This window comes from Pseudophryne corroboree, chromosome 1 (assembly GCF_028390025.1).
Source record: "Pseudophryne corroboree isolate aPseCor3 chromosome 1, aPseCor3.hap2, whole genome shotgun sequence".
NCBI lineage: Eukaryota > Metazoa > Chordata > Amphibia > Anura > Myobatrachidae > Pseudophryne > Pseudophryne corroboree.
This window is the reverse complement of record NC_086444.1, coordinates 38,995,416-39,016,190: the sequence shown is the minus strand read 5'-3', so window position 1 is coordinate 39,016,190 and position 20,775 is coordinate 38,995,416. Positions and strand designations below refer to the sequence as shown.

General features: G+C 41.2%; 1 protein-coding gene across 5 annotated transcripts in view; it reads right to left on the bottom strand.

Annotated features, from left to right (window-relative positions):
- Window positions 1-20,775, bottom strand: part of SLC14A1 (solute carrier family 14 member 1 (Kidd blood group)) — a 77,022-nt gene that overhangs the window by 34,417 nt on the left and 21,830 nt on the right. The window contains exon 1 of one of the 5 annotated variants that reach the window (XM_063958313.1): window positions 4,417-4,602. The exons of 2 other annotated variants lie outside the window; for them this stretch is intronic. Coding sequence is in view for 1 of the 3 variants with exons in the window: in XM_063958294.1 (XP_063814364.1) it covers window positions 2,660-2,773 (114 nt within the window). In the remaining 2 variants the exon portion in view is untranslated. Of the gene's footprint in view, window positions 1-2,431; window positions 2,638-2,659; window positions 2,940-4,416; window positions 4,603-20,775 lie in introns of those variants that run through there. 2 more of the 5 variants (XM_063958294.1, XM_063958323.1) reach the window with 2 other exon arrangements.

Below are 20,775 nucleotides of genomic sequence, written 5' to 3'. Positions count from 1 at the left end.
GGGCCCAGAGCTGAGCAGGGTCAAAGTTACATGTGTTATATACATTTTCACCATTGGGTGGTACATAGGGTTCCTTTCAAACTTTTTCCTTGGGGCCTGCAATATATCTAGGTATGCCCCTGGACCTGCTCATTGTAGTGTGGTATACAATGAACTGGAGGGCATTATAATGTTATATACGGTAATATGAAACAGGGCACTGTAATGAGGCACAATATGAACGGGGAGCACTATATATCATAATGTGAATTGGGGGTACTGTGCGGCATAATGTGTACTGGTAGCTCTGACATGTGACATAGGGTGAACTTAATCACTACTGCGATTCATAAAAGAAACTAGGGCACTGCTATGGGGCATAACATTAAATAAGGCTCTGGTATGGTTCAGAAAATGAACTAGGGCACTATTATAGGGCATAAAATTAACAACTGCTGCAGAGAAGTGTCTCTCTAGAAGCATTGGGACGGGGGCCCCTTCAAAATGTTGCTATGGGGCCCACAAAGTTCTGGCTATGCCCTTGCCTGTGTTTATCAATTTGTGTATTAATTTTATGTTGGCGCTAGAGATATTGGGGGTCATTCCGAGTTGTTCGCTCGCAAGCTGCTTTTAGCAGCTTTGCACACGCTAAGCCGCCGCCTACTGGGAGTGAATCTTAGCTTATCAAAATTGCGAACGAAAGATTAGCAAAATTGCGAATAGACACTTCTTAGCAGTTTCTGAGTAGCTCCAGACTTACTCGGCATCTGCAATCAGTTCAGTGCTTGTCATTCCTGGTTTGACGTCACAAACACACCCAGCGTTCGCCCAGACACTCCTCCGTTTCTCCAGCCACTCCCGCGTTTTTCCCAGAAACGGTAGCGTTTTTTCGCACACACCCATAAAACGGCCAGTTTCCGCCCAGAAACACCCACTTCCTGTCAATCACATTACGATCACCAGAACAAAGAAAAAACCTCGTAATGCTGTGAGTAAAATACCTAACTGCATAGCAAATTTACTTGGCGCAGTCGCACTGCGGACATTGCGCATGCGCATTAGCGACTAATCGCTCCGTTGCGAGAAAAAAATACTGAGCGAACAACTCGGAATGACCCCCATTATATTGGTGCTGGAAATATTATCAATAGACACTCAATCCAGTGTAGGGACCACAGTACTATAGATATAAATATAACTAGCTATACACAGTAATGTATGTTTGTTAATAAAATTGTCGCATTTCCCTATTAGAATGATTTATTTCTGTTGGCAGATGTGTGGATCTTCGAGTTGTTTGTATTCACAAGTACGGTATGTGAATCCATTTCCATTACAAACACTGAGAAATAACACCGGTGCGTTGTTAGTGTGTCATTCTAAATGTATCCAGCGCAGCCGCGTTTATATGGTATCAGCACTTAATATTCCCCTCTATGGGTGTATAACCGGAGTTAGTTAATCACCTAATGACAACAGACTCCGCTTGAAGCTTATGAGGGTGCAGTAACCTACATCCTTGTGCCATCTTTCCACTGTATTCATTTTAATTGTTGTTACTCCACACATACACAGTCATTAGGTACTTGGTCTTCTTTACGGGATCCGATCTCTAGGTCGACAGTAACTAGGTCGACAACTATTGGTCGACAGGGCAAAAGGTCAACATGAGTTTTTCACAATTTTTTTCTTTTTTTGAACCTTTTCATACTTCACGATCCACGTGGACTACGATTGGAACGGTAATCTGTGCCGAGCCAAGCAGTAATGGAGCAAAGAGCCTTGCCCGAAGCATGGCGAGCGAAGCGAGCCATGCGAGGGGAGACAGGGTGCACTAAATGGGGTTCCCGGTTACTCTACGAAGAAAACGACACCAAACAAACAAAAAAACTCATGTCAACCTTTTGACCTGTCGACCTAGACCATGTAGACCTAAAGACCCTGTCGACCTAGTTACTGTCGACCTAGACACTGTCGACCTAGACACTATCTACCATCCATACCACACCCATTCTTTACGTATAGCACCATCATGTACAGTATATTGACAACACAAAAATATTTAATAATATATTATGGCACAGATTTATCAAGCCTTGGAGAGTAATAAATAGCACGGTGATAAAGTACCAGCCAATCAGCTCCTGTCATTTTTCAAACGAAGCCGTTAACATGGCAGTTAAGAGCTGATTGGTTGGTACTTTATCTCTCTCCAAGGCTTGATAAATCTGAGCCATACTGTCCAATGGTCCTAGGTGAAGCTTTACCAACTTTGATCGGCAATATCCAGTTATAGAAAAAAACAAAGAAAACAAAACAAAACTTGGACTTAGTGTGATCATTTTAAAAAGTATTATTATTATTTTTTAAATAAAAGCTGCCCCTAAAATGCCCAACAAACACTCATCAGGTTTAATAACACTGGACAGTTAGTTTGGCAACATAAACTTACAAAGTCAGTACCCAGGAGCCAGAGATTCTCCAGATTACTGTAACACAAGCAGATGGAATTTCTAACCAGTTATTGGATAGGGTGACCCTGTGTATTCCTGCACCGAGTTGTAGCATCCAATATTTAATACACGTTCTGCCCAATATCCAACCCCAGGCAGCCTGGATATGTGCCAGTTACCTCCCCCAGCACGTCTGATTGCATAAACAGTCACTATATAAAACCTACATAAAAAAGTATTACAACAGTCTGTAGCCACCAAATATAGCTCCACTGCTGGCATTCTGCAGCTGCCACTCCCTCTGCTAATTCAGTAGTGGTTCCAAATATAGAGAACACCATCCATGTTTTGTACTATGTAAGCGACACACTGTAAGATACGCTCGCTGTTACTCTCAGGTCTTATGTTGCAGCTAGTAGGAATCACTAGAAAACTCTTCCAAATTCTCAGATACAGCCTCACGGTTTCTATCAAGTTGTTACAGTTATATTTATACAGAGACTGTACAAGACTGCCTTATCTGTGTCACTGCTGCCGCTCACTCCCACAGCTGCACATGGCAAAGGGAGATATCAAAAGTAGCGAGACAAAAATACACTAAAAAAATAAAAAAAATCCAACAATTTTTTTTTGTAATCTCAAGCATTTTTGTGTGTGTTTGGCACCTAGAACATGGGCTGTGAGAAACATGGAAATGCAAAGAGTGTATATATATATATCTCATACAAGTACAGCTATTATGTATCTTAGAGCACAGGTTCTCAAACTCGGTCCTCAGGACCCCACACAGTGCATGTTTTGCAGGTCTCCTCACAGAATCGCAAGTGAAATAATTAGCTCCACCTGTGAACCCTTTAAATTGTGTCAGTGAGTAATTAATACACCTGTGCACCTGCTGGGTTACCTGCAAAACATGCACTGTGTGGGGTCCTGAGGACCGAGTTTGAGAACCTGTGTCTTAGAGCATACCTCCCAACATGACCCTCTCCAGGAGGGACAGAATGCTCTGCTCCTGGACTTCCCTCTTAATGGATGATTGCCATCACCTGTGCTGAAACACCTTTCTTATCCATTATCCTGTTCAACACAGGTGCCGGCAATCATACATTAAGAGAAAAGTCCAGGAGCAGAGCATTGTGTCCCTCCTGTAGAGGGTCATGTTGGGAGGTATCTTAGAGGACAAAGCAGTGTAACAGCCTGTATACAGCCTAACAGTGACCTAGGCTCCAGGTGGTAATGATGACACAGGTACATGAAGTAGGCGGACCATAATATCCCTTTAAACTGGGACACTCATAAATTACACAGGTTCTGTGGCTGGCTGACTTCAAGTCTGTATGTCACCTGACTTTAATCAGCCCCAGAACCTGTGTAATTTATGGGTGTGGTTGGTTAGGTAGATTAGATTTAGGTCGACAGTGTCTAGGTTGACCACTATTGGTTGACATGGTTTCTAGGTCGACATGAGAAAAGGTCGACATGAGTTTTTGTAAAACTTTTTTTGGTGTCGTTTTCTCCGTACAGTAACCGGGAACCCCAAGTAGTGCACCGTGTCCCCTCGGGCAAGGTGCCTCGCTCCACTACTGCGGCGTTCAGCACAGGTTACCGTTCCTAACTGCAGTCCACGTGGTTCGTAAAGTATGAAAAAGTAAAAAAATTGATTTAAAAATAAAATAAAAATCAAGTCGACCTTTTGTCACGTCCACCTAGAACATGGCGACTTAGAAACCATGTCGACCTACTTACTGTCGACCAATAGTGGTCGACCTAGGCAGTGTCGACCTACTTACTGTCGACCTAAAGATTGGATCCCGTAATTTATGAGTGTCCCGGTTTAAAGGGATATTATGGTCAGCCTACCTGAAGCATGGGAAAGAAAGCCAGCTAAACTCCATTTTTAACACAAGCCTCTTTCCATGCAGAATATCACATCACACCAGGGTAGGATAACATTCGTCAGCGTGCGGATAGATTGCGTTCTCACCAGGCTGTGACATTATTAGAAAACCTCCCAGCTCCAGAAATTGTGGAACCTGTGGTGCTCTTACAGATCAAGTGTTCTCATCTTGTGTAATACACATCCTCTGCTGCTCATCTCTCTGCCCAACCTCACCATTAATTGCCTCCTTCTTTTCAGGTGGTTCAGCCTGTTTGCTCAGAAAAAAGAGGTGTAATAGATAGATACTTATTTAGCCAAAAGTACAGGCACTCATATATCAGCAATCCATTGGGGCAATTTGCTGTTTTGTAGATGATAAAGCTACAATAATTGGGGTTTACAGATCGCAGATTCAGACCAGAAATCGATTGGGATTGTTAGATAGGGTTGTTTAGCATGTTGGATTTCACAGATCAGCTGGGGCTGTAGATGGCTAGTGTATGGTAACAGCAGATCTGCAGGAAACTGATGAGCCTTCCAGGACTGTCAGACCTGTATTGGCTGAAAATGATCTGCAGATCACTGATCTATATATATGTAATGTACGGGCGCAGATTGGGGAATCTTTAAGTCTGGGAAACAATGTCATAATCTGCAAATAGTTTTTTTTTTTTTTTTGTGATTGCTGATGTGTGGGGGCCTTGTAAAAATCCTGTTATGGTAGGGCCACACAGAGCAGGTTCTGTTCAGCGGGACCCGCTTGGCTGGAAGGAGCCTGCACATGGGTGCTTATACAGATGCCCACAGATATGCGGCAGTCCCGCCGCCACCGGATCCAACCGCAGCATGCTGCGGTTGAGCGGGATGACAGGACTGTGGGATTTCAATGTGAACACATACATTTCTATATATGTGTTCCATTGAAATCCCGTGTGCCACTGGCCGGATCCTGTTCTGCAGCATCCCGCAGAACAGGATCCATGGGGGTCATTCCGACCCGATCGCTCGCTGCAGTTTATTGCAGTGCAGCGGTCGAGTCGGAATTGCGCATGCGCTGGCGCCGCAGTGCGCCGGCGCATGCTGGATGGCCGAAGGCCGTCGTTCAGTAGCGATCGCTTCTGCCTGATTGCCGCTGTGCGATGCTTTTGTATTTGTGCGGGGGGGGGGACGGACTGGCATGCGGGGCGGAATATCCCTGTGCTGGGCGTCCCCCCGCATGTCAGGGAAGATGATCGTAGCTGTGCTAAATTTAGCACAGCTACGATCAACTCGGAATGACCCCCAATATACACACAAAATCCCCCTCCCGGACAAGCGGGTCCTGTTCATCCTCTCTCATAATCCCCCTCCCGGCCAAGCGGGCGTTACATCCTCTATCACTCGTGTACATCTGTGCTGCTGCATGAGACGTAACTCGGCCATAATACAGGGGTGACAGAAATTATAATCGAGACAGGTTGATAATAGAGAGACGATCCCTTTGTGGGGCGCTCTTTTAGGTGTTGAAAATATAAAGTTGAAACATGACTTGTATTATAATTCTCCTAAAAAAGGAGGGGTGTTAAGACTGTTGTGAAAATATGGTACAGTGTACCCCTAACATAAATTCACGTCAAAGTATCAAACAACATCACGTACATTTGTAGAAACTTTGGAACTTTTAAAGGAATATGGGGTCTATTCATGAAGCAGTGCAAAGATTGCAGAAGGGAGCCGGTGGAGAAGTTGCCCGTGGCAACCAACCAGCTGCTACATATACTTTTATAGAATGCACTTTATAAATGTTACCTCAACACTGATTGGTTGCCATAGGCAACTTCTCCACTGGCTCACTTTATTTTTTTCACTGCTTCATGAATAGACCCCTGTATATGAAAACACAAGGGTATGTGCGTCTAAGGAACACTGCGTTGTGGTGATATACATTTCAATCTTGTAGGCTCATTTATCAATGAGTGATACATTTCACTGTGAGTGATAAATTGCACCAGCCAATCAGCTCCTGTCATTTTTCAAACACACAGTCTGTAACATGACAGTAAGGAGCTGATTGGTGCACTTTATCACTCACAATGAAATGCTTAACTCATTGATAAATGAGCCCAATAGTTCTCCAGTGAGAGAAGGAAAAGGAGCAGGATGGGGAGTATAACTTAAATATTTTGTTAGGGAAAAACACTTTCTTCCAATTCACTTGGCTCTCCTTGTTACCTGGCACTGGGGCATACCTTAGGGTGCGTAGACAGCACAAAGCGTCCTTGTGACTTGTTGCAGCGCTAAAATGTACACAAAAAGAGAGAATCTGCTGCGTTGTGTGCAAGAAGACGTATCTCCAAGAATCAAAGGCACATTAAGTACAATGCATTTTGAGAATATTAAAGCTGCAGTGTACTGACATGGATTTCAGTGTGCCTGGAGAATATACAGTAACTGTACCTGGATAAAGGTAACCCTAATAGATATCCATATACCCCTCTGCAGAGTAGACAATAAGCACAGAGGAAGGTTTATAATGATGTGCTGATGCAGTGTGGGAATTTATAAGGTTCCGTCTGGAACAGTAATTCACGTGTCACAAGTTAGGAATTGTATAATGTATTACCCCATATGGTTCAGTCAGGCTGTATGAATCCCTGGGCTATTGTATCACTTATTACCCTTGTGGTGTGTATATATAGATCACACTGTTCTAAGCATATGCTGTATTTAACTATTACAAGGTTTTTATTTATGGTATAATACTCTTAGCCGCAGAATTCTCCACCCGGTCTGCAGTTCTTATATTCCTGGTATGTAGAGATACAATGTGTTTGGTTAATATTTAAGGCAGACCTTAAGTGTCGGACTAGGACATGAAGGGCCCACCAGGGGAATGCAGTGGTAGGGGGCCCATGTTTAGGGGTGTGGCCAGTCTCCAGAGGGGGCGTGGCCATCCACCATATTGGTTTGCCTAACCATTAGAGAGTGTATGGGCTGGGTGCATGGGCTGGGTGCCTTGATAAACTGCTCTGCGCAGCGATCAGGCAATAAAACGGCACTTCTGCGCATGCGTATGCGGCGCAATGCGCACGCGCGATGTACTTTCACAACAGCTGATGCAGTTTCACACAAGGTCTAGCGACGCTTTTCAATCGCACTGTTGGCAGCAGAGTGATTGACAGGAAGTGGGCGTTTCTGGGAGGTAACCGACCGTTTTCGGGGAGTGTGTGGAAAAACGCAGGCGTGTCAGATACAAACGCAGGCGTGCCTGGGGAAACACAGGCGTGGCTGTCCAAACGCAGGGCGTGTTCGTGGCGTCAAAACAGGAACTACACAGTCTGAAGTGATCGCAAGGTAGGAGGCTGCTCAGAAAATGCGCAATCTTTTTTTGTAGCCGCTGTGCGATCCTTTCGTTCGCACTTCTACTAAGCTAAGATACACTCCCAGAGGGAGGCGGCATAGCGTTTGCACGGCTGCTAAAAGCAGCTAGCGAGCGATCAACTCGGAATGAGGGCCTATGTACAATTCAAGTGCACAGTCTGAAACCTGATCCCTAGAGGAGCGTACAAGTCTCTGCACAGTCCATACACCGGGATATAGCGTAGCTTTTTCCCCTAATATAATCTCATACCTGAGCGGCTTGCTACTGTAGATGTAGTATCAGGATATACAGAAACCTGGGTGTAAACAATCGTGTCCTTAAAGCAACAGATGCATTGTACACAGATGACAAATGCCACATGATGTAGTTAATAGAATATGATAGATTTATTCGCACAACGTGTGAATCTGCGCATAGCATGAAAACCTAATTAGTGCAGCATTTCAACATAAAACTAGATGATTATGGGGCTGATGATTTAAAAATGCGATGTTTCTAAAAAATTTCGTCACTTATCGTGTCTTTATCGTGACTTTTCATTTTTACAGGAATGTTTGTATAGTTTTTTTAGCTTACATTTTTTTAAATCGAAAAAGTGATTGTGATAAAAGCCCCAAAATGCGATAATATCGCAATCTATTTTTCGGTGGTTTTAAAAACCATGTCACCGGTCCCTCTGTCTCCTGTGGATAGACGCTGTGCACACAGCGTCTATTCACCACAAGTGACAGGGGCCTCCCAATCCCCCCCCCTATCGTAAGACACTGCGGCCTATGGGTGGGACAGCGCGACAGTCCCCAAAAAATGGGACTGTCCCACAAAAATTGGGATAGTTGAGATGTATTGGCTTATTGAGCGCTGCCCTGCATATAGTTACAGATGTGCACCGTACACTTATACGAAGATTCCATTTGCACAGCCGATCGCAAGGAGATTGACAGGAAGATGGCGTTTGTGGGTGACAACAGACCATTTGCAGGGCGGGTGTCTGACGTCAATTCCGGCCCCGGACAGGCTGAAGTGATCGCAGCGGCTGAGTAAGTTATGGGCAACTCAGAAACTACACAAAGTTTAGTTGTACCGCTCGGCTGCACACTTGCACAGCTAAAATACACTTCCCTCTAGGCAGCGATTATCTGATCGCAGCGCTGCAAAAAACTGCTAGCGAGCGATTGGGGCTGAATGACCCCCTTAGTGTCTTAAAGGTCTGTAACAATCTCCATTACAGTTACAATTAAAAGTCAATAATTTTGATTCACTTTTGTTTTCAATCAAAGACACTATACTATCATAGTTAATATTTAACCTAATTCCATTCAATGCATTCAAGCCATATGTAACGCTGCTGTTAGATCCAAGTTTTAAAAAGGAAACCAATGGCGCATATTGGAGTATTATCTATCTTGGCATGAACGTTGATTCCATAGAAGACCCCTAACCTGAAGAAATATAACTATTGAATCAGCAGCAGGGCCGGTGCCACCATTAGGCAGCTTTAGGCAGCTACCTAAGGGCTCTGGCCACTGAAGGGCGGTGCCGCACGCTGCTGATGGATGATTCCTTCATTGTTCGTTTAGCAGTGCTCCTCTTCCTTAATAGATGGGGAGCAAGAATGCCGCAGCCACCCAATCACTTATTTCACTACTCCCTCTGCAATACTCCCTGAGTCTCATCCCCCTTCCCACCCCCCTTCACCCGCCGATCCCCCTCCCACCGCAAATGCACTCTTCGATCACATACCCCGCATCCACCCCAACTACCATTCATGATGCCCCCCCCTCCACCGCATCTGGTCAGATCTGATCTCTATTACTATCAGATCTGTGGTACAGAGCTCCTGGCTCCCCACTGATAACAAGGTAGATGCTAGAATCAAGTGGGCTAAGGGACCTTTTCCGTAAGGGGGAGGAGTCACGACACAAGGGGGAGGAGCTAGGCCAGCGGGACAGTTGCTCTACTATCCACGCCACCAACTATTACCTTTAGTAATCAGGTGGCGAGCGGAGCGAAGCGAGCCAGCGAGGGTACTTTTCGGGTACCCTGTTCGCCCGTAGCTCCTCCCCCTGGTGACGTGTCTCCTCCCCTAGATACGTCAGAAGGTCCCTTCTCCCACTCCGAAATAGAATCAACCCTGATAACAACGGACAGCTGCCTGCATTGCAGAGCAGCGATAGGCTCCTGCTGTCTGTCTAGCTATGTACCAGCTGCCCAATAGTGAGTTACGCTGTCAGCAGCCTACGGCTCTGTGACAGGCTGGGCGCGCAGGCTGCAGGGAAGAAGGAGGCGGGATCCTTGTCAGTGTTCAGAGGACAGCCAGAGAGAAAAGTGCAGTCTCTCTCCTGCTATGTTCATATGCCATCACAGCCTGTCTTTGCAAAGCAAAAGTAAGAATGGCTGTATTATATATATATATATATATATATATATATATATATATTACATACATAGATGTCTTACCATCTCATCCCCCAAGAAGGCGACAAGGTGCGGGACTCGGGAGATTGGAGTTGGATTCTGAATCTGCCTGACCGTGTTGGGACCCGCAAGTCAACTCTGAGGTCACTAAGTGGGAGAAATATGTATGTATATGAAAGACACTGTACTGACCACCGTACAGTACTAACCTTTCATATCTTTAATCTTCATCAGAGTAATGTTTATTCATTTTCATGTGGAAGAAACCGCGTCCGCTGTATAAAACCTACACAGCGTTGGAGACACAGCGGCCACAGCCAGGGGTGTGGTGCTGACATGAGGGGGAGGGACCACCTGTCTTAAGTGCCCAAGGCCACCCGAACGTTTGATCCAGCTCTGGTCTAGTGGTTTTTGCGCACCCTGGGTAGAGCACGCTATCTCTTGTGAGATTAATTATTGTAAGAGAGAGAAGTGTTCATGAGGCCAAAGCAGTAGTAACCAGTCACCAACTAACCCATGTCATCACCATGTTATATATTTAGGATCACTAATGGCATATAGGGCATTACCCATACTCTCACAATCCAGGAATGTTTTATTGATTGCACCTTACTCTGAGAATTCTGTCAATTTTTGTATATTCAGTATTGTGGGGCAGTCACTAAAATGATATCAATATTGTATGGCGGTCAAAGTAATGCTCTCTGTTTTGTCTGGTGTTTACAGCTGTCTTTATTGTCTGGCAGTCACTAAAATGTTTTCCGTATTGTCTGGTTGTCACTAAAATGCTCTCCGTATTGTCTGGCAGTCATTAAAATGCTCCTCATATTGTCTAGGTGTCACTGAAATGCTATCCGTATTGTCTGGTGATCCTTAAAATGCTCTCCGTATTGTCTGGTGGTCATTAAAATGCTCCTCAAATTGTCTAGGTGTCACTGAAATGCTATCCGTATTGTCTGGTGATCATTAAAATGCTATCCGTATTGTCTGGTGATCATTAAAATGCTCTCCGTATTGTCTGGTGGTCATTAAAATGCTCCTCATATTGTCTAGGTGTCACTGAAATGCTATCCATATTGTCTGGTGATCATTAAAATGCTCTCCGTATTGTCTGGTGGTCATTAAAATGCTCCTCAAATTGTCTAGGTGTCACTGAAATGCTATCCGTATTGTCTGGTGATCATTAAAATGCTCTCCATATTGTCTGGCGGTCATTAAAATGCTCCTCATATTGTCTAGGTGTCACTGTGCTTTCCGTATTGTCTGGTGATCATTAAAATGCTCTCCTTATGATCTCACGGTCATTAAAATGCTCCTCATATTGTCTAGGTGTCACTGAAATGCTATTCGTATTGTCTGGTGATCATTAAAATGCTCTCCGTATTGTCTGGCGGTAACTAAAATGCTCTTAGTATTACAAGGTGGTCCTGCAGACAGTGTTATTGTTATTACTTTTTATAGTGTTATTATTTATATATTTATGTTTTTCATAAATCTAAAAATTAATATAATATTTAAAGAAGTCAGTTCTGTATGTGAATGGCTGGGTGGAAGGTATTGGGGGGAGCGGGGGCGGTATTGTTTAACTTTTGCCTAGGGTGTCTAGAAATCTTGCACCGGCCCTGATCAGCAGTAATTTATTGGACAATGAAGTTAATACCATCAGGAACATTGGGCCTAATTCAGAGTTGATCGCAGCAGCAAATTTGTTAGCAGTTGGACAAAACCATGGTGGTCATTCCGACCTAATCGCACGCTGCCGTTTTTCACAGCGCAGCGATCAGGACAGAACTGCGCATGCATATGTACCGCAATGTGCAGGTGCGTCGTACGGGTACAAAGCGGATCATTGCTGAGTGATGGATTTCATGAAGGATCCATTCGCACAGCCGATCGCAAGGAGAATGACAGGAAGAAGGCGTTTGTGGGTGGCAACTGACCATTTTCTGGGAGTGGTTAGAAAAACGCAGGCGTGTCCATGCGTTTGCAGGGCGGGTGTCTGACGTCAATTCCGGACACGAACAGGCTGAAGTGATCGCAGCGGGTGAGTAAGTTCTGGGCAACTCAGAAACTGCACAAAACTTTTTCGTGCCACTCGGCTGCACAAGCATTCGCACACTTGCAAAACGAAAATACACTCCCCTATGGGCAGCGACTATCTGAATGCAGCGCTGCAAAAAGTAGCTAGCGAGCGATCAACTTGGAATGACCCCCCATGTGCACTGCAGGTGGGGGTGCAGATATAACGTGCAGAGAGAGTTATGGTTTTGCCCAACTGCTAACAAATTTGCTGCTGCGATCAACTCTGAATTACCCCCAAAATGTGTATCAGCATTGCCAATATCAGAATCTGGTCTCAAAAATAAATCGACAGCCTCCATGCCTGTATGTACATTAATAATGCACAGTGAGCTGACATCACAAATTGCTGACAAGTATATTTTGTTCAATGCAATTGTGTCCAAATTATGGGGGTAATTCAGACTTTGGGGTAATTATGGGGGTAATTCAATTATGGGGTAATTCAGACTGGATTGCTGCAGCAGCAGCAATCGCAGTCTGAAGTCCCTTTGGGGAGTGCACACGCACACCCCAGGAGCCCAGTGAGATGCTAAAAGCAAGTGGAGGCGGTCGCAGATCGATAGGGGGTGTTCCAACGGCGTTAGAATGTTTGCATGCTCCTTCCCGCCCTGCGACCGCCTCTGCCTGTCCTGACCGTTGCTGGTGGCAACTGCCAGCGCAGCTAGACTGCGCAGGCAGGGAGCTACTCTGCGGGTGCAAAAGCATTGCCGCCATGCGATGCTTTTGCACGTGTGTGTGTGTGTGTGTGGGGGGGGGGGGGGCAGGGCCAGACATGTGGGGCGGACTAGCCCTGTGCTGGGAGTCCCCCTGCATGTCAGAGTAACTGTTCGTAGATGTGCTAAACTTAGCACATCTACGATCAGATCTGAATGACCCCCAATGTCCAATAATGTCAATAAACCATGAGTTACGTTAATGTGCATTAAAACCTGCAGCCATTAATTTTGCCTATTCGATTAGAAATCCTAATCCTAATAGTTAATGCAGGTCTCAATAGAAGTTAAGCGCCAATGGGGGTCATTCCGAGTTGATCGCACGCTGACGATTTTTGCAGCGATCAGTTTACTACTGTGTATGCACCGCATACGGGTACAAACAGCATCATTGCTGGGCAATGCTTCTAGCGACGAATCCATTCACATGGGTAAGCGCAAGGAGACTGACAGGAAGAAGGCGTTTATGGGTGTCAACTTACCATTTTCTGGGAGTGGTAGGGAAAACGCAGGCGTGTCCAGGTGTTTGCAGGGCCGGTGTCTGACGTCAGTTCCGGGACTGGACAGGCTGAAGTGATCGCAAGGGCTGAGTAAGTTTAGACCTACTCTAAAACTGCAAAAATACTTTTTCGTCCCGCTCGGCTGCACATGCGATTGCACACTTGCAAAGCCAAAATACACTCCCCCGTGGGCGGCGAATATGCGTTTGCACGGCTGCAAAAAGTAGCTAGTGAGCGATCAACTCGGAATGAGGGCCAGTGTCTCCAGCTGTTCTCCTATTATAGGTACCTTTTAAATAATATAGTATGGCTTAAACCTGCAGGTGTGAGTCTATGCATTACAAAGGTGAAGGCTTTTACAGTATATATACTGCATATATAAAACAGAACAATATAGCTTTACTAGTATCTACATTTTATTTTGTAGCACCCAGTGCTGCAAACACGACAAGACTAGACTTCCTGTTGGATTTTATTGGTTGACTACACTAGATAGTTTGGACTTTCGCATTCAGTGCTGAAAGTAGGGTGGTATGGAGTACCATTAAGAAATATGGTGGTGGTACACAGTACCACCAGCCCACTGCTGGGGTATAATTTATAAGGGGCATTTTTGTAAAATGCTGTCAGTGATATAACTGTGTGTGGCATAATATGTAATAGGCATTACGGTGTGTGGTATAATGTGTAATAGGCATTAAGGTGTGTGGCATAATATGTAATAGGCATTACAGTGTGTGGTATAATGTGTAATGGGCATTACAGTGTGTGGCATAATGTGTAATGGGCATTACGGTGCCCGGCATAATGTGTAATGGGCTTTACGGTGTCTGGCATAATGTGTAATGGGCATTACGGTGTGTGGCATAATGTATAATAAGCATTATGGTGTGTAACATAATGTGTAATGGGCATTACGGTGTCTGGCATAATGTGTAATGGGCATTACGGTGTCTGGCATAATGTGTAATGGGCATTACGGTGTGTGGCATAATGTGTAATAAGCATTATGGTGTGTGGCATAATGTGTAAAAAGCATTACGGTGTGTGGCATAATGTGTAATTGGCATTAAGGTATGTGGCATAACGTGTAAGGGGAATTATGGTGTGTGGCATAATGTGGGCATGCCCCTATTGTCATGTAGCCACTCCCCTAGTTTTGTGTGACCACGCTCCCTCACAACACGTGGCCACTCCCATTTTTATTATCAGTACCACTAAGAAAAAAATTCTACTTGCACCTCTGTTCACATTTGAGATTCTCTAGTTGTTAATTCAGATGCAAACATTGTATTCTGAAGGGGTCCATTTTTTTTTCTTTGAAAGCAAAACTAACTTTACAGAAACAAGCTGTTAAGCAGTGAACAAGATCCCTCCTCGCAGTCAGTGACGCGAAGATGTGCTAGTGTCAGTGAGGCGAAGATGTGCCGCTGCTAGTGAGGTGGGGACAGGGCCGGATTAAGCCTCCAGGGGGCCCGGGGCACTTAAAACAGGGAGGCTTCTCCCTCATGTCAGCAACACACCCTTGGCTGTGCCCACTGTGCCTCCTCCTCATTTGCTCTATCTATCTATCTATCTATCTATCTATCTATCTATCTATCTATCTATCTATCTATCTATCTATCTATCTATCTATCTATCTAATATATCTCATATCTATCTATCTATTGAATGTATCTCATATCTATCTATCTATCTATCTATCTATCTATCTATCTATCTATCTATCTATCTATCTATCTATCTAATATATCTCATATCTATCTATCTATCTAATATATCTCATATCTATCTATCTATTGAATATATCTCATATCTATCTATTGAATATATCTCATATCTATCTATCTATTGAATATATCTCATATCTATCTATTGAATATATCTCATATCTATCTATCTATTGAATATATCTCATAACTATCTACTGAATCTATCTCCTATCTATCTATCTATCTATCTATCTATCTATCTATCTATCTATCTATCTATCTATCTATCTATCTATCTCTACAGTATCTCTCATAATCTATCTATTGAATATATCTGATATCTATCTATCCAATTTCTATCTATCTATCTATCTATCTATCTATCTATCTATCTATCTATCTATCTATCTATCTATCTATCATATTTAGCAATCAATCAATCAATAAATCAATCAATCAATAAATCAATCAATCAATCAATTGCATACATCACTAGCTAGGTAGATATGAGATATCTCTCTCTCTCCTATCTATCTATCTATCTATCTATCTATCTATCTATCTATCTATCTATCTATCTATCTATTGAATATGTCTTCTATCTATCTATTGAATATGTCATCTTTCCCTGGCCTATTTATGTAATACTGGAATACACAATGTTAAAACAAGATAATTAATGCAATATCTATCTATCTATCTATCTATCTATCTATCTATCTATCTATCTATCTATCTATCTATCTATCTATCTCTGCAGTATCTCTCATAATCTATCTATCTATTGAATATATCTCATATCTATCTATCTATCTATCTATCTATCTATCTATCTATCTATCTATCTATCTATCTATCTATCTATCTATCTATCTATCTATCTATCTATCTCTACAGTATCTCTACAGTATCTCTCATAATCTATCTATCTATCTATCTATCTATCTATCTATCTATCTATCTATCTATCTATCTATCCATCCAGTATCTCTCATCATCTATCTATTGAATATATGTCATATCTATCTATCTATCTATCTATCTATCTATCTATCTATCTATCTATCTATTGAATATATGTTCTATCTATCTATCTATCTATCTATCTATCTATCTATCTATCTATCTATCTATCTATCTATCTATCTATCGAATATATCTCATATCTATCTATCTATCTATCTATCTATCTATCTATCTATCTATCTATCTATCTATCTCATATCTATCTATCTATCTCATATCTATCTATCTATCTATCTATCTATTGAATATGTCTTCTATCTATCTATTGAATATGTCTTCTATCTATCTATGCCATATCTATCTATCTATCTATCTATCTATCTATCTATCTATCTATCTATCTATCTATCTATCTATCGAATATATCTTGTATCTATCTATCTATCTATCTATCTATCTATCTATTGAATATGTCTTCTATCTATTTATGCCATATCTATCTATCTATCTATCTATCTATCTATCTATCTATCTATCTATCTATCTATCTATCTATCTATCTATCTGTCTGTCTATTTATTATGTCTTCTATCTATCTATTGAATATGTCTTCTATCTATTGAATATGTCTTCTATCTATCTATCTATCTATCTATCTATCTATCTATCTATCTATCTATCTATCTATCTATCTATCTATTGAATATGTCTTCTATCTATCTATTGAATATGTCTTCTATCTATCTATTGAATATGTCTTCTATCTATCTATGCCATATCTATCTATCTATCTATCTATCTATCTATCTATCTATCTATCTATCTATTGAATATGTCTTCTATCTATCTATTGAATATGTCTTCTATCTATCTATGCCATATCTATCTATCTATCTATCTATCTATCTATCTATCTATCTATCTATCTATCTATCTATCTATCTATCTGTCTGTCTGTCTGTCTGTCTGTCTGTCTGTCTATTTATTATGTCTTCTATCTATCTATTGAATATGTCTTCTATCTATCTATGCCATATCTATCTATCTATCTATCTATCTATCTATCTATCTATCTATCTATCTATCTATCTATCTATCTATATATCTATCTATCTATCTATCTATCTATTTCAATGGATACATCCGGCACTCTATATAACGATGCACATGCCTGGGTGCCCTCCTTAGAATAATGCAGATTCCATACCTTCCCCACCTGTAGCTCAGGTGTATCTGGAAAAGGACGAGAGGCGGCACTCCAAGGACTTGAAAAATAATTTATGTGCAAAGCATGGCAGAACAAAAAAGTGCAAACAATGAAAAAAACATGGAGGTCTTACGACGTTTCAAGGCAGCAAGCCTTTTCCTCAGGTAAGTTAACCCATGTGGAATGTGATGTTCTCGCTGTTTTGCACATCACATTCCACATGGGTTAACTTACCTGAGGAAAAGGCTTGCTGCCTTGAAACGTCGTAAGACCTCCATGTTTTTTTCATTGTTTGCACTTTTTTGTTCTGCCATGCTTTGCACATAAATTATTTTTCAAGTCCTTGGAGTGCCGCCTCTCGTCCTTTTCCAGATACACCAGAGCCACAGGTGGGGAAGGTATGGAATCTGCATCTATCTATCTATCTATCTATCTATCTATCTATCTATCTATCTATCTATCTATCTATCTATCACATGAAGTCTTCTTACCTTATGTAATAGTATGCCTGGCAGTCCTGTCCCATCAGAATAGTCCTCTCTCTCTCGTGTGTCTCATACTGCCTAGAATATTGCAGTTTTGTCACTTTATGTGAGATAGTCTCATATTGCGGACGCCTTCTAGGATATACTGTAGTTAATCTCAAACCATCTTACCTTGAATTTAGCGAGTTGTCATTATGTCACACCACATTAGAAGTCACAGATACATCATATTCATTGCCTGCACTTATTAATTATGTAATACAGGTTGAGTATCCCTTATCCAAAATGCTTGGGACCAGAGGTATTTTGGATAACGGATTTTTCCGTATTTTGGAATAATTGCATACCATAATGAGATATCATGGTGATAGGACCCAAGTCTAAGCACAGAATGCATTTATGTTTCATATACACCTTATACACACAGCCTGAAGGTAATTTTTGCCAATACTTTTTATAACTTTGTGCATTAAACAAAGTGTGTGTACATACACACAATTCATTTATGTTTCATATACACCTTGTATACACAGCCTGAAGGTCATTTAATACAATATTATTAATAACTGTGTGTATTAAACAAAGTTTGTGTACATTGAGCCATCAGAAAACAAAGATTTCACTATCTCACTCTCACTCAAAAAAGTCCGTATTTCGGAATATTCCGTATTTCGGAATATATGGATATGGGATACTCAACCTGTACTGGAATACACAATGTTAAAACCAGATAATTAATGCAATATCTATCTATCTATCTATCTATCTATCTATCTATCTATCTATCTATCTATCTATCTATCTATCTATCTACCTATCTCTGCAGTATCTCTCATAATCTATCTATCTATTGAATATATCTCATATCTATCTATCTATCTATCTATCTATCTATCTATCTATCTATCTATCTATCTATCTATCTATCTATCGAATATATCTCATATCTATCTATCTATCTATCTATCTATCTATCTATCTATCTATCTATCTATCTATCTATCTATCTATCATATCTCATATCTATCTATCTATCTATCTATTTATCTATCTATCTATCTATCTATCTATCTATCTATCTATCTATCTATCTATCTCTACAGTATCTCTACAGTATCTCTCATAATCTATCTATCTATCTATCTATCTATCTATCTATCTATCTATCTATCTATCTATCCATCCAGTATCTCTCATCATCTATCTATTGAATATGTCATATCTATCTATCTATCTATCTATTGAATATATGTTCTATCTATCTATCTATCTATCTATCTATCTATCTATCTATCTATCTATCTATCTATCTATCTATCTATCTATTGAATATGTCTCCTATCTATCTATCTATCTATCTATCTATCTATCTATCTATCTATCTATCTATCTATCTATCTATCTATCTATCGAATATATCTCATATCTATCTATCTATCTATCTATCTATCTATCTATCTATCTATCTATCTATCTATCTATCTATCTATCTATCTATCTATCTATCTATCTATCGAATATATCTCATATCTATCTATCTATCTATCTATCTATCTATCTATCTATCTATCTATCTATCTATCTATCTATCTATTGAATATGTCTTCTATCTATCTATTGAATATGTCTTCTATCTATCTATGCCATATCTATCTATCTATCTATCTATCTATCTATCTATCTATCTATCTATCTATTGAATATGTCTTCTATCTATCTATTGAATATGTCTTCTATCTATCTATGCCATATCTATCTATCTATCTATCTATCTATCTATCTATCTATCTATCTATCTATCTATCTATCTTTATTATGTCTTCTATCTATCTATTGAATATGTCTTCTATCTATTGAATATGTCTTCTATCTATCTATGCCATATCTATCTATCTATCTATCTATCTATCTATCTATCTATCTATCTATTTATTATGTCTTCTATCTATCTATTGAATATGTCTTCTATCTATCTATGCCATATCTATCTATCTATCTATCTATCTATCTATCTATCTATCTATCTATCTATCTATCTATCTATCTATCGATCTATCTATCTATCACATGAAGTCTTCTTACCTTATGTAATAGTATGCCTGGCAGTCCTGTCCCATCAGAATAGTCCTCTCTCTCGTGTGTCTCATACTGCCTAGAATATTGCAGTTTTGTCACTTTATGTGAGATAGTCTCATATTGCGGACGCCTTCTAGGATATACTGTAGTTAATCTCAAACCATCTTACCTTGAATTTAGCGAGTTGTCATTATGTCACACCACATTAGAAGTCACAGATACATCATATTCATTGCCTGCACTTATTAATAATAAATTATAGATTGTATTTAAAATAAGTACAATTAAGTAAAAATAACAGGCTTACTGAGCCCCTATGTATACCTGTAGTATGTGCAACGGAAGAATCGATCAAACTTCCTGACAGACACATATGTGCTGCAGCAAAGTACAACATCTGAACACTTTGGGGGTCATTCCGAGTTGATCGCTTGCTAGCAACTTTCCGCAGCGCTGCGATCAGGTTAAAACTCTGCAAAACTGTGCATGTGTATGCACCGCAATGCACAGGCACGTTGTACGGGTACAAAGAGTATCGGTGCTGGGCGATGGATGTAACGCAGAATCCATTCGCAACAGCCGATTGCAAGCTGATTGACAGAAAGAGGGCGTTTATGGGTGTCAACTGACCGTTTTCTGGGAGTGTTTGGGAAAACGCAAGCATGTCCAAGCGTTTGCAGGGCGGGTGTCTGACGTCATTTCCGGGACCAAAAAGTCTGAAGTGATCGCGGCGGCTGAGTAAGTCCAGAGCTACTCAGAAACTGCAACAAACTTTTTTGTGGCATCGGCTGCAAAAGCGTTTGCACACTTGCAAAGCGAAAATACACTCCCCCATAGGCGGCGACTATCTGATCGCAGCACTGCAAAAAGTTGCTAGTGAGTGATCAACTCAGAATGACCCCCTTTACACCTGCCATAGGCAATACTTGGGAACTGTTTATAAATTA